Raw genomic sequence first — 13503 nt, 5'->3', positions numbered from 1 at the left:
GTGTGAACAGAACGATCTTGCAAGACTTTACTGAGAAGATGGCTTTTGAGCAAAATACTGGAGGAAGAAATGAGGGAGACAAGTACAGGAAGCTGCAAAGAACTGCATCCAAGCAGAGGGAGCCATGTGTGCAAAAGTCCTGGGGTGTGGTTCAGTGGTAGAGCCCCTGCCTAGAATCTCCCAGTGAGGGGCTGGGGTGTGGCTCAGTGGTAGAGCCCCTGCCTAGAATCCCCCAGTGAGGGGCTGGGGGCGTGGCTCAGTGGTAGAGCCCCTGCCTAGAATCCCCCAATGAGGACTGGGGGCGTGGCTCAGTGGTACAGCCCCTGCCTAGAATCCTCCAGTGAGGGGCTGGGGGCGTGGCTCAGTGGTAGAGCCCCTGCCTAGAATCCCCCAGTGAGGGACTGGGGGCGTGGCTCAGTGGTAGAGCCCCTGCCTAGAATCCCCCAGTGAGGGGCTGGGGGCGTGGCCCAGTGGTAGAGCCCCTGCCTAGACTCCCCCAGTGAGGGGCTGGGGCGTGGCTCAGTGGTGGAACACAGGGTCTCACAGGTTCTCGAGTCCTGACAGTTGTTACCACAATGCACACGTGAGAAGCCGTAGCCACAGAGATTGTCTAGCACAGTGCAGCCTCAACCCCCACGGCTGTTCTTTGTCCTACTCAGGTCATTCTTGTCCACAGGGAACACCATGACTGTGTCCTATATGTCGGGGCTGACCCTGGGCTCTGCTGTGGCCTATTGCACCTACAGCCTCACCCGTGACGCCCACAGCAGCTGCTTTCAAACAGCCACCGCCAACGACTCCATCCTTGTTGGCCCCTGAGCCAGGCCCACCCGATCCTGCCACCTGCCCAGGAAGGGCTGCTCGGGCCAGATACCCCAAGGCCTGAGGACCCTCCCACCCCTGCCTCAGTGCCTGCGGGGTCCTGGCCGCCTCCTAAGCCACTAACGCCACCTTGCTACCTTGTTCCAGTCCCACACTGCAGTTGGAGCATCACCACCCAGGGCACCACCTCCTCGTGTCTGGGTTGGGTCGGACACCTGCCCTTCACCCTCTATGTCCAGAGGCTCCACGTTTGTCACCATGGTGGGGTTATTCAGCCACTCGGAATGGCTGACCACAATCTGAGTTGACTTCCTTCACTGTGACCCCACTGTGCGGTCCCATGACGGTCTTCAATGTAGTTTTCATTTACTGGAGGGGGGGGGCACCTCCTCGTGAGTATGAGAGATCTTGGAGGCAAGTCCCCAACCCCGTTCTGTCCCCTTCTTGTTCTTACACACTTCTTCACAACCCTCCCCGAGCTCCCACATACATAAAGGATTAAGACTCATTCCTACGTCTACACAGGCCTCCTGTAGTCATAGCAACAGAGCTGACCTGGGTGCACCCACCTTAGGTGGAGGACCCCCAAGCCCTCAGAGCACAGGCTAAGGGCCACACCCAACAGATGTCCCATTTCCTCCCCGGCTCCATTCAATTTATCCATAATGCAGGGACAGCTGAGATCCACTGTGACCTACGTCGCCCCACTCCCATCCACTGAGAGTCAAGCAGTGACACATCACACCTGAACCCCTGGCAAGTAGCGGGCAAGGTGAGGAGTGGAGTCCTGGGAGCCAGGACTGGCTGTAGGACCTCCTGCCAGAGAGAGCTTTGGCTGAACCACGACACTTGCCTCTCCACACATCTGGCCCCAGCTGTGACCACCTTGTACCAATCCCTGCTGTGTCCTGTCTACCTGTGTGTTCTCTGACTACCGCACTGGCCATTAAAGATGGCAGAGACTGCCCACCGCTGTCCCTGAGGAGATGTTTGTGGGGGGAGGGGTGGGAGATGAGCCATAAGGTCTGGTGCCATTAAAATGGGGTCCTGGTGAGAGGTCTTCCCTGACAATGCCGAGACATTTGTGGTCCCACCTATGAAACAGCCTGCCTGCCCTGAGCTTGTGTGTTTAGAACCGATACTTGGTTGGGAGCCTGCCCTTGCGTCCAGGGCTGAGCACCTGGGACCACTGACCCGATGAGGATGGGGGAATGTATCCATCTGACATCCTATGGGAAGAGGAGCTCAAAACGGAGTATGTTGTGTGTTGGTCCTGGCCCTACCCCTCTGGGGCTGGGACGCAGGCTGCTCAAAGCCAGGAATGGATTCTTCCGGTTACAGTCCCCAGTTCTGGTGACAATTTTAGAGACATATTCTCCACCCCTGCACACGTGTGTGTGTGTGTGTGTGTGTGTGTGTGTGTGTGTGTGTGTATGTTGTTATATATGTGGGGTGGGTGTTGATGTGCGTGGTGTGCATGTGTGCACAGAAGCCAAAAGACATCCGATGCCATCCATTTTATATCACCTTCTCACCAAATCTGCTCCTCAACATTTAGGCTAGACTGGCTGGCCAGCGAGCCCCTGGGATCCACCTGGTACCAGCCCCTGATGGCCACACTGTTTTCTTGAAGAGAGTTCTGTGGACTCGAACTCAGTCCTCCTGCTCATATAACCAATGCTGTTACTCGCTAAGCTGCCTCCCCAGGTCCAGACACCTCCTTTCCCTGTTCTGCATCCCCGAAGAATGGAATTGGAAAATGGGGACTTGGAGGAGGGCACCTAAATCCTGTAGCCTCAGGGACCCACTTGCTATACAACCCTTGAGTCCCAGTTAGGCAGCCAGATGACTCAAGATCACGGTTGTAGTGATGCCACAGCTGGAAGCCAGGTGGCCAGGGTGACTCTTCCCATCCTCCCCGTTTCCCTGCAACCTCTAGCTCTTCCCACGGTACCACTTGCTGCCATCCCCCACCCTGTCCTCTTCCCTGGCTGTAACACAGAAAAGCCTAGAATGAGTGCTACAGCTATTGGTGCACATTTACACTTGTGGCTGGCCAGTCCTCCAATCCAGCTTCCACAGGCCCCAGAACTGTCTCCCATCCAGACATAGGCTTGACCTGTCTGCTTGCCTGTGTGGAGGCCAGGGGGCATCCTAAGGTGTCATCCCACTCCGTGACAGGTTTCCACTGACCTGGGGCCTGCTCTTTGGCTGGATTGGCTACTCAGCACTGGGTTCCTGGGGCAGCGCCACGTCTGTTTGCCTGTGCATTTCCTGGGTATGGGACTCAGGTGGGCATTATCCTGAAAACTTCTCCACCCTGTAGCTCAGAAGAGGTTTTAGATGTCTTTTTATCTTGCCCGCGTGTATGTCTGCATCACGAGAAGCCTGGTCAGAAGAGGTTGTCAGATCCTTGGAGCTGGAGTTACATATGGTTGTGAGCGGCCATGTGGGTGCTGGGTACTGAACCCCGGATCTGCTGCAAGGCCCACAAACACTGCCAACTACTGGGCCATCATTTCTCCAGGCCCTGGCTCCTGAATTTTAAACAAGACGGCACTCTGACTTCGAGAACTTTCTGAAGCGCTGGCCCAAGCTCCTCTCTGTGCCTAGCACAGCAGCTCCAGGCTGTACCCTCAACTTTGGACCCGACACATGGGGCTCCTGTCACTGAAAACCAATGCTGTGTGGCCTCAGCCTCTCTCCATCTCTGGGTGTCCCAGAACAACGGTCCTGCCTGGATCCTCCACACCGATTCTGCCATCCCAGGACCCCCAAAATAAGCCACTCCAAAGACACAGTATTTTTCCAATTAAATTTTTTCTTTTCTTTTTCTTTCCTTTTTTTTTTTTATGAAAAAAGATCACACAGAATTTGCCAACAAACAAAATTCCAAAAGAAACTTTTAAAAAAAAAATCAGGAACAGTAATTACTCCCCACCCCAAAAAGAAAAGAAAAAACAAAACCGAAATCTGGCTTTTCCTTCCTTCAAGATTGTCTGCTCAAAGCCTCCGGGGACCCCACTGGGGTCTGGCAGGCACAGGGGACTGGTTAAGTGCTTCGGGCTGAGCTGGGGGCTGGGCTCGGGTCCCCTCTGTCTATCTCCATCTCTCATCCATTTGGGGGCACATACAGTACACATGGGCAGGGGTGAGAATACGGGGGAGTGGGGGGCAGGCATGAAGCCGGTGCTAGACATTCACGATCTAACAGGAAATAAAAAATAATATTCTGCACGTCAGAATGTGTTTTTTTTTTATAATTTCATAGCTATTTTTCACAGTTTTAAAAAGTTTATATATATATTTATATATATTTATCTTTATATATAATTAAAAAGTTGACTCCATTTAAAGGTGTATGATACAGGGGCAGGCTACAGTAAACTGTACAGGTAACCTTTCGGATCCTCCTGGTGGAGGCGCCGGGCGGGCCGTGCCGGGCGTGGGCGCGGATTTCAGCACCATTGGGGATTTCTGTAGTGTAAGGGTCTGAGCTGGGGGGCCCACGGGGTATGGTGATGCTCCTGGGCTGCCCTCCCCTGCCTTGTTCCCCAAGTCCAGGCTGTCCTGAGAGGGTGGAGGCCGGGCATGCAGATGCCCAGATGCCCGGGTGTGATTGGTGAAGCTGGCTGGCGTTGGGGCCCCCCCGGCCCACGGTAGGAGGTCTTCGATGGGCTCCGTGCTGGGTGTGGCTGAACTCTATACCAAACATTAGTTTGGGTCCTTGGAACTCTCCCTTACCCCATCCACAGAATCAAAGCGTCTACGCAGGCCCAGAGCTCAGAGGGCAGCCTCATGAAGAGCATACAAAGTGCTGGAGGGAAGTCCTCACTGAGGTGACCCTGAGGGGACAGCAGAGCTGGACCCTGATAGCTGAGGTGGGGGGGAGGGGGGGTCTCAGCATGAGGGCACCAGGGGATGACCAGAAAGGGTCTGGAAATGTGTGCACATGTGTGCACACACGTGCATGCATACGGGCACACACATGTACACACTCGCACTTGCCTGGGGCGTCCACCTGGCCACATGCACACGCCCACGAGCACACTGGCATGCACACAACACACGTGGTCCCGCGCCATGGCAGTGGTGGGGAGGGGGGGTCTCTGTGGGCCCCGCTGGGTGGGCGGCACTCAGCAGAGCACAGGCACGCCGTCCGTGGAGAAGATCATGCCTGTGGTGGGCTCATAGGTGCCCGCGAGGTAGTAGAGACCCTCGCTGTCCTGGTATTTCTTGGTCTTCAGCATCTGCTCATACTGTTCCAGGCCCACCACCAGGCACTTGTGGGACACTGTCTGAACATCGTTCTCATCCACATGGGAGGACTGGTACAGGGCACGCTGCAGGGCAGAGTGTGGGTGTGAGGCCCTGGAGGGAACCCTCCTGGATCAGGGAGACCCCGGGATGCCTTAAAGCCAGACACCTGGAGACAGAGGTGAAGCGACGGAGAGACAGATGGGGACAAACGGACAAACAAGAGATAAAGAGACAATGGTGGGAAGACAGAGACCGAGAGAGATAAAGAGATGGAGAAAACAGGTAGCGAGAGAAGACAGGATGTCCAAAGGGATGGACGGACACAGTGCCATCCCCATTATGTTCAGATACCCTGAACCCATGTAAGTAGCAGATGGGTGTGGTAGCCCGCATGAGATCTCTGGAGCAAGCTGGCTCCGAAGACCAGCCGTATCAGTGAGCTCTGGATTGATTTGATATCAAGGAAGCCTCCCAATGTCGACAGTGAACCTCCAGCCACATAGGCACCCACACTCGCAACGGCAGGTACAAACGTGTGTGTGTGTGTGTGTGTGTGTGTGTGTGTACGCGCAGACACACAGAAAAGAAATAAAAATGAGAGAAACGACAGAAAAAAAGATGAATGAAGGTGCCTGAAAATGCCAAAGACAGAAAGCGAGGGACGTTCGGAGGCACAGCATGGGGCAGACAGTGACAGGGACTCCAGTAGCTCAGAGCCACAGACACAAGAAAGAGAGGCAGGGAGGGCCGGAGCAGAAAGCTTGGAACCCACCCCATCTAGATGGAGCTTGCACCCCAGCACCAAGAGCCCATAGCTGCGTTCCTACCTCCATAAAGTCCTTCCTCTGGCTGGAGGCCCGCAGGGCTGCGGGGAGGTTATGCCCCGACTTCTGGTCCCAGTGCTGGGGGAGGGAGGGATGAGGATAAGTCTGAGCGGAGTTTTCTTCCCATCTGAGATCCCAGGCCCACTACACAAACTCCCCGGACTCAACCTTCCCACTTGTGGGGTCACTGTTCCCAGCATGCCCAGCCTCAGACGGTGTGATGGTTTTTAATTGCCAATTTGATACAACCTAGAATCATCTGGGAAGAGTCTCAATAAGGTACTAAAGTCAGGGTGGGTTGTGGGTGCATCTGATGGGGATTATCTTGATTTTGTTAATTAAGGTGAGATGACCCAGTCCACTGTGGGCGGCTCTATTCCCTGCACAGGGAACTCTGGACTACAGAGGAAGCAAGCTGAGCACTAAACATGCATTATTTATTCTCTCTGCTCCTGACTGTGTATAGACTAGCTGTCTCAGGCTTTTGCAACTGTGACTCCCCACAGAGCCGAACTACATGTAACAAAGAACTGTCAGCTAAAAGAAAACCCTTACCGCCCTAAGTTGCTTTCCTTGAGGGTAATTTATCACATGAACAGAAATCAAACCCCATGGGTCTACCTTTATATACCAGGGTCTTTCAGTTCCCAACAGGGAAACTCACCTGGCCCTCGTGGAACTGTTTGCCTGGGCTGGTCTCCTCCGGATGGTAAAACCACTTGACACGAACCACCATGTTGTTGCCCCATGACTCCCACATGCTCTGGATTCGGCCAATATAGGGCAGGTTGGGGCGGCCAGCTGACAGGAAGACTGCACAGTCGCCGATTCGGATCATCTCCTTGCCTCGGACGATGGCCTTGTAGAAGAGCTTACGAGCCTTGCCTTTCATGCCTCGCCGCTGTGGGACGTGAGAATGAGGATTAGAGCCCAGCACTGTGCCTAGCGTTGCAGAGCCAAAGGCCAGGCACCCACAAGGCTCCCCAATCCCTGGACCTAAGTCACCTGCCATGAATCCTGGGGGTCTGCATGGAAGGGGTGCTTTAGCCTGAGTTTGGAAGCACTCCCACCTACCACCGAGTTCACTCATTAAATGGTGGTGCTACTGAGGAAGTGGAACACAGTTTAGAGCTGGTGTCTGACGAGAACAGGCGGGTCACTGGAGGTGTGGTCTTAAAGGAAGCTATCAGGCCTCTGGCTCTTTTCTGATTCCTGCCAGTCAGGAGTAGTTTCTGTACCATGCGTTCCTGCATTAGCAGAGGCCCAGGCGATGGAGCCAGAACCAGCAGACAGTAGTGGAAACGATGAGCCAAAACAAACCTTCCTTTTTCATAAGTTGATCCTCTCAAGTAATTTCTCATAGCAACAGGAGGGAGTGTATGTGTTTATACACATGCACGCGCACACACACACACACACACACACACATACACACACACACACATGCAATGTATGTGCACGCAGATGCATGGATGTGGCAGCCACAGGGATCTTCCTTGACTGCTCTCCATCTTGTTTGTGTGTGTGTCTTTCTGAGTGTGTGTGCATGTGTGTGTGCAGACGCCCACAGAGGCAGGAGAAAGGTTTCAGATCCTTTGGGAACTAAGTTTACAGGCATTTGTGAGCCACCAATGTAGGTGGCTGGGATTCAAACTCTGGTCCAGTGCTCTAGTAACTTCTGAGACATTTCCTCCAGTCCTTGGGCCTCCTTTCTTTCATGGAGACAGGGCTTCATTATGTAGCCCTGGCTGTCCCAGAACTTACTATGTAGACCAGGCTTGCCTCAAACTCACAGGGATCTGCCTGCCTCAGCCCGCTGAATGCTTGCATTAAAGTCACATGCCACCATTCGTGCATCCCCCTTATTTTTTGAGACAGGATCTCACTGAACCTGGAATTCCTCAATATGTCACTGAAAATATGGAGGGGGTGGGCAAGAAAGGAGGGGAGGAGAGAGGGACAAAGAAAATGCCCCTTCTGAAACAGACCTGATTTTGACATTACTACACCCCCAACCTCTTCAACTTCACTGGACCTAGGAGCTGATGACACATATGAGCCAGCGTCTCTTCAAACACTGAGGGAGGCCACCAGATACCCCCAAACCTGTCGCCGTTAATCCCCAACTCCTAACTCTGCTATAGTAGCACAACAGGGCAGAAAAGGGGTTCCGACCGATAGGAGCACCTCATCGGAACTGTCCACACAGCCCGGGGACTCTGGTCTAGGCATACGGAGGCCAAGTGCAAGCCCAAGATGGGTCTGTGGTAGGGAAACTCCACACATGAGTCAGCTACTGACTGTCCCCAGAGGCTCTGGGGCAGGTCTTGGCTGCCCAGCATGGAGTTACTGGGAAGAAAAGAGGGAGCAGCAGGGCGGGGCTCGTGAGGTCAGTAGGTCATTAAGGAACGCCCACCCTCAAGGGAAACCAAGGCCTGGGATGCTCCCTCTCGTTTTCTTTGCTGCTTGGACGTTCTATGAGCAATTTGTTCCCACACAGGCTTCCTTGACTGACACCCGGCCCCTCACCAGGGACTCAGGCGATGGATGAGTGGTGTCTGGGACTGGTGCTGGGCATGCAGGGAGCCCTGGCTTCCATTCGCAGATGTCATGAAAAGGACATGGTAGTTCATGCTACAATCCCAGTGTGCAGGAGGATCAGAAACTCAAGTTCATCCTCAGCTATACAGAGGGCATTTTGTTACTGTGAGGGAAAAGTGAGCAAGACAGTGGAGCTCTGAATCTTTCTACCCCCAGGGATGGGGGGGACTGCTGACCAGGACGGCTGTATCCATCCACATGGAAGCTTCCAGAATAGCTACTGACAATACCCTCCACTGAGAAGGGTACCTCACCCCATATATATTACACGTATGTCTAAGTGGACACGTGTGACTTTAATCCTGTGTATTCCTATGTTATGTGTTCATGTCTCTAATGATCCATTTATAACTACTTTGCTCATTACTAGACAAATGCCTGATAGATTAAATGAACAAAATAAAGAGAAAAATAAGAATGTGCTTTGTTATTTTGAGACAGGGTTTCTCTGTGTAGCCCTGGCTGGCCTCGAACTCAGGTCTACCTGCCTGTGCCTGTGTTGAGATGAAAGGAGTGCACCACACCTCTCCCAGCAGGGAAACTTTAAAAAGGAGGGAAGATTTATTTTGGCTCAGGCTTTCCAGAGATCTCATTCAGGGTCATTTGACACTATGTGCTTGGGTAATGAGAGAATGTGGCAGCTAATTCGCAGCTGACCGGGAAGACAGGAAATGATCTGCAATGATAGATCCTCAGGACCCACCCTGCCAGGGACCTACTTCCTCTAGGTGGAAACCACTTTCCACAAGTTTCGATGACATTCGATATGGAGCCACTATAGTAGGTGGAGAATTCAGAGCATGTCAGTGTGTGGTTGGTGGGGCGCTGGGACAGGAGCACTCTTCAGTTCATAGTAGCCCCCGTGCACGCACATGTGTGCCTGAATGTACATCCGTGTGTACACTTGGTGCCAGTATGCATGAGGTGTGTGCACATGTGTACACACGTATGTGTGTATTGCCAACTGTCAGGGCAGAACCTATGACCCCTGGCCCACCACACATGAGCTGCTTGCCCGGAGCCTACACACGGTCCAAGCTGGGGAAAAGGGGTTCACTCTGTTCATTCACTCAGGGTTTGGAACTTGGGGTTCCAAGGCAGGGTGATAAATGACAGCAGTCTGGCTGCGAGGGGCTTGGAAAGGCCTCTCTTTCTGGCTTAAGTATCAAAGGAGGGCCTGTGCGGATCCCTGTGGTGTCCAGTTTTGAGCTTCGAAATGAAGGTTGTGAAATATGAGGGCAGGCCTGCTCTGTTACAAGATGTGGATTCTGGGCTAAAATGAATTTTAGAACCCAGGTGCTCTTTGGGAACTCAGGACCCCCTTAACCCCCTGATTGCCTTCTAGGAACTTTACCTGGGTGGGCTTGCCAAACCACTTCCAAAGCTGCCGGGCGGGTAGGAAGGCAGCGATCTTAGGCCTGTTCTCCACAGATGGCAGACGCTGACGCTTGGCCAGCTCCTTGGTGGTAGGGAGGTGTACGCCTTCTCTCTTCTTGGGCCGGCTCTTGGCCCCAGCCCCAGTCTGGGTCTTGGGCTGAAGAGTCTGCTGGGGCTGGGGTGGGGGCTGGGGCGGTGGCTGGGTGGTAGGGGGTGCCTTCTTGCCTGGGGAGTGAGCTGAGGCGCGTGCCTTGCTGGGTGGCTTGGATACCTTCGTGGGGAGCGCTGGCTGTGTGGAGGGACCAGCTGCAGGTGCAGGGGCTGCCTCATCATCTGAGCTGCAGGAAGAGTCCTCGTCTGTGGTGGAAGAGGAAGAGGAGGAGGAGGAGGAAGAGGAGGAAGAGGAAGATGAGGAGGAGGAGGAGGAAGATGAGGAGGAGGAAGAAGATGAGGAGGACGAGGAAGAGGATGAGGACGAGGAAGAGGATGAGGACGAGGAGGCAGGAGAAGAGGCCCTGGAGCTGGCAGCACTGCAGGTCCGGCCCCCTGCACCCCGGCCGTCCTCCCTGTTCTTCTCAGCATCCTCCTCGCCTTCTGTCTCTGACCCACTGCTGCTGCTGCTGCTGCTGCTACTGCTGCTGCTGCTGCTGCTGCTACTGCTGCTGCTACTGCTACTGCTGGAAGTAGTCTCGGACTCCTCTGCCCCATCTTGTTCAGCCTGGGCCTTGTCTGGGCTTTTGGAGTTGCCAGGATCTTCTAAAGGAAGCCCCGGCCCGGGCTCCTGAGTGAGGTCTCCATCTAGACCCTTGGGCCAGGTAGCTTTGGGTTCACTGCTGCCAACGGTTGGAGAGTAGCTGCCCAGGCTGAGCAACCCTGTGGACTCTGGCCAAGCCCCAGGACCTGGATCTTCCCGCAGGAGGAGGGCCTCTTTGGCCTTCTTGCTTTTGGGCGACATGACCCCCTCGTGATCCAGTTTGACAAGCAGTTCGTCATCTTCCCCTGGCCTTCGGGGACCTTTGGCACCTGAGCCCTCGGTGGCCCGAGCCTTCTTGGGTTTGGGGCGAGTGGCAGGCATGGTGACAGGCATGGTGACGAGTGGGGCTGTAGCGGGGGTTGGAAGCTCCCCAAAGGGTTCAGGAGCTGGGCAGCTAGAGAAAGTGGGTGGTCCGGGGCTGGGCTGTACAGAGACTGAGCGTGCTTTGGGGGCTCTGGCCCGCTTGTCCACTGGTTCTGGGGTGCTCTTCTTAGAATTTGGAGTGCTGACAGGTTCCAGGGCCAAGGGAGCACTGGGGAGCTCATTGGTGGCAGCCCCTTCCTCCAGGACAACAGCTCTGTCTGATAGAAAGATCACAACTGGAGGTCAAGGGTGGAGAATGCTGGGAGAAAAACAGGACTTCCTACTAGATGCGCTAGTCAGAAAGGGTCTTGTGGAACCCTCAGTAGAAACCTAGGGGCAAAGTCCCTCCCTGTGTAGCCCCTAGGGAGGTCCTCGAAATGTTCTCCAACTCCTTTGATCATGAAGTAAACCATAGGAAACTGCCCGGTGGCACAGAATTCTCCTAAGATGGAGATAAGTCATTTACAGGGAGCCCCAAGCCTCAGCATCCAATTCTCACAGCGGTTTCATCCCGCACCTCCTGGCCAGGGAAAACTTACCAGCCTTGGCTTTGGTGCTAGGCTTCCGTCCTCGTCCTCGAGCCTTGCCCCCTGTAGCCTCCTGAGGCCCTGTGGCAGCCCCTTCTTTGCCTTCCCCTGTATCTTTGCTAGTCTTCCTGCTACGGCGTTTTGCACTGGGTACTAGGAGTGCTGGGGATGGCTCAGCACCTTCAGGACAAAGGGACAGTGTCTCAGGTGTTACTGATCCAGGCTTTCTGTTTACAGTTGGAATAACCTGCAGCTAACCCATGTTAGGGAGCTCAGAAATAAGACTAGAATCCTCCAGTGCTGGGGTGTGCCTCAGTGGTAGAGCCCCTGCCTAGAATCCCCCAGTGAGGGGCTGGGGGCGTGGCTCAGTGGTAGAGCCCCTGCCTAGAATCCCCCAGTGAGGGGCTGGGGGCGTGACTCAGTGGTGGAGCCCCTGCCTAGAATCCTCCAGTGAGGGGCTGGGGGCGTGGCTCAGTGGTAGAGCCCAGCCTAGAATCCCCCAGTGAGGGGCTGGGGTGTGACTCAGTGGTAGAGCCCCTGCCTAGAATCCCCCAGTGAGGGGCTGGGGGCGTGACTCAGTGGTAAAGCTCTTATCTAGCTTGTACAAAGAAGAGAAGAAACAAAGAAGAGAGAACCAAATGACAAACTGAGCCCAGAGGTAGGTGGAGAGAACCCAGACAACGCTGAGCAGTCAGCATGTACTGCTGGGTAACCAGGCAAGGGCCTAGGTGTGTGGTTCCCAGGGGGATTTTCAGGGACCCGCCCTCCTGTTCCCCATGGCCTAGGTTCCTCACTCACATTGAATTTTATAGTCAGGAGGCAAGAGGCGGATGTGTGAGAGGGGGATCCTGCCTGTGTCTCCGTCATCAAACTCCACGGTGATCAGGTCCCCGTCGTCTTCCAGGTCCAGCAGCCCTGAGGGGAAGGGCAGGTCAGAGAGGCTCCTGGGACTAAAGCCCAGGCCACGAAGGCATAGCCTTCGAGGACCCTGGGGTGTATACGCAGGTGTGAAAGTGTGGGAGTTAAGAGCCACACCGGTCAAGGACGGAGAACCAGCTTCCTCGTTTCCAGCTCTGTTTCTTACGCTCCAAGGGCTACAGATGAATGACCATATACATCTCTGGGTTTTCTCATACACCAAGACCCAAAGCCACTTTGAGAAGCCTTACCAAGTACAACAGCTCTGAATGCCAAAGACAGGAAATGAGACACAGGTCTACATTCTAGAACATTCCTTAGGAGCAGAGTCACAGTTGATGGTGGTTCTGAGCTGAACCTCAAGCACATCAGACGAACATTCTACCAACCAGCCACATCCTCAGCACTGATCTTACTTTTATTTGTTGAGACAGAGCCTCATTTAAGTTGTCCAGGCTGGCCCTGAACTAACTCTATAGCCCAGGGACCCCTTGACCTTGTGATCTTCCTGCCTTGGCCTCCTGAGTGCCTGACCAAGTCTGGATGACTGTGGCTTTACTGTTCTGGAAGGAGACAAGGTCAATAAGAGTAAGGTCAAGGCCAACGATACGGGAGACATCGAACCTACTGAAGGACTCTGTACAAACAGGTTGAGTGGAGAGATTTGAGCGGCTCTCTCTAAACTGAAAGGTACTGGATACATTCAAACACTAAACATGGGACACGCCAGCCCTTCCCAACACGCATACGCTAAGGCTGAATCTTCAGACATGGGCCTTGTGGCCTTGGCCTATCTGTGCCAGCACTGGGGAATCCCTAAGCAGAAGCTTCTGCCCACCCACAGCACACAGAGCTCCAGAATGGTGCTTCAATCTCTGTCTTCACCAAGGATCAACAAAGATGCCTGGGCAATCTCTAATTAGAGGAAGAGGGAAAGCAACCGAGACCAGGAGGGGACACAGAAGGCGAAAGAAGTCAACGGAATCCAAACAAAGGAACAAAACACCCTGTGCGAGACCCTTCGAAATCAGATGCGCTGACAGAGCAAAGATTTCCT

The 13503-nt window shown here is 54.1% G+C and overlaps 2 protein-coding genes across 16 annotated transcripts in view; one reads left to right on the top strand and one right to left on the bottom strand.

The window, feature by feature from the left end:
* The window catches only part of Slc29a4 (solute carrier family 29 member 4), a 31518-nt gene extending 29729 nt beyond the window's left edge, over positions 1-1789 (top strand). For all 4 annotated transcript variants that reach the window (XM_087577923.1, XM_087577925.1, XM_087577924.1 and 1 more), the window contains 1 exon segment: positions 677-1789. In XM_087577923.1, coding sequence (XP_087434049.1) covers positions 677-819 — 143 coding nt within the window. In that variant the 3' untranslated portion in view covers positions 820-1789.
* Positions 1790-3623: 1834 nt separating this feature from the next.
* The window catches only part of Tnrc18 (trinucleotide repeat containing 18), a 95885-nt gene continuing 86005 nt past the window's right edge, over positions 3624-13503 (bottom strand). For 11 of the 12 annotated variants that reach the window (XM_087578246.1, XM_087578248.1, XM_087578249.1 and 8 more), the window contains 6 exons: positions 12327-12443; positions 11541-11708; positions 9862-11219; positions 6571-6807; positions 5910-5984; positions 3626-5165 (listed from right to left, as the gene is read on the bottom strand). In XM_087578246.1, the coding sequence (XP_087434372.1) occupies positions 4959-5165; positions 5910-5984; positions 6571-6807; positions 9862-11219; positions 11541-11708; positions 12327-12443 (2162 nt within the window). In that variant the 3' untranslated portion in view covers positions 3626-4958. 12 annotated transcript variants of the gene reach the window in all.

The sequence above is a fragment of the Rattus norvegicus genome, chromosome 12 (genome assembly GCF_021556685.1).
Source record: "Rattus norvegicus strain SHRSP/BbbUtx chromosome 12, alternate assembly SHRSP_T2T, whole genome shotgun sequence".
Lineage (NCBI taxonomy): Eukaryota > Metazoa > Chordata > Mammalia > Rodentia > Muridae > Rattus > Rattus norvegicus.
This window is presented reverse-complemented; position numbering and strand designations above follow the sequence as displayed.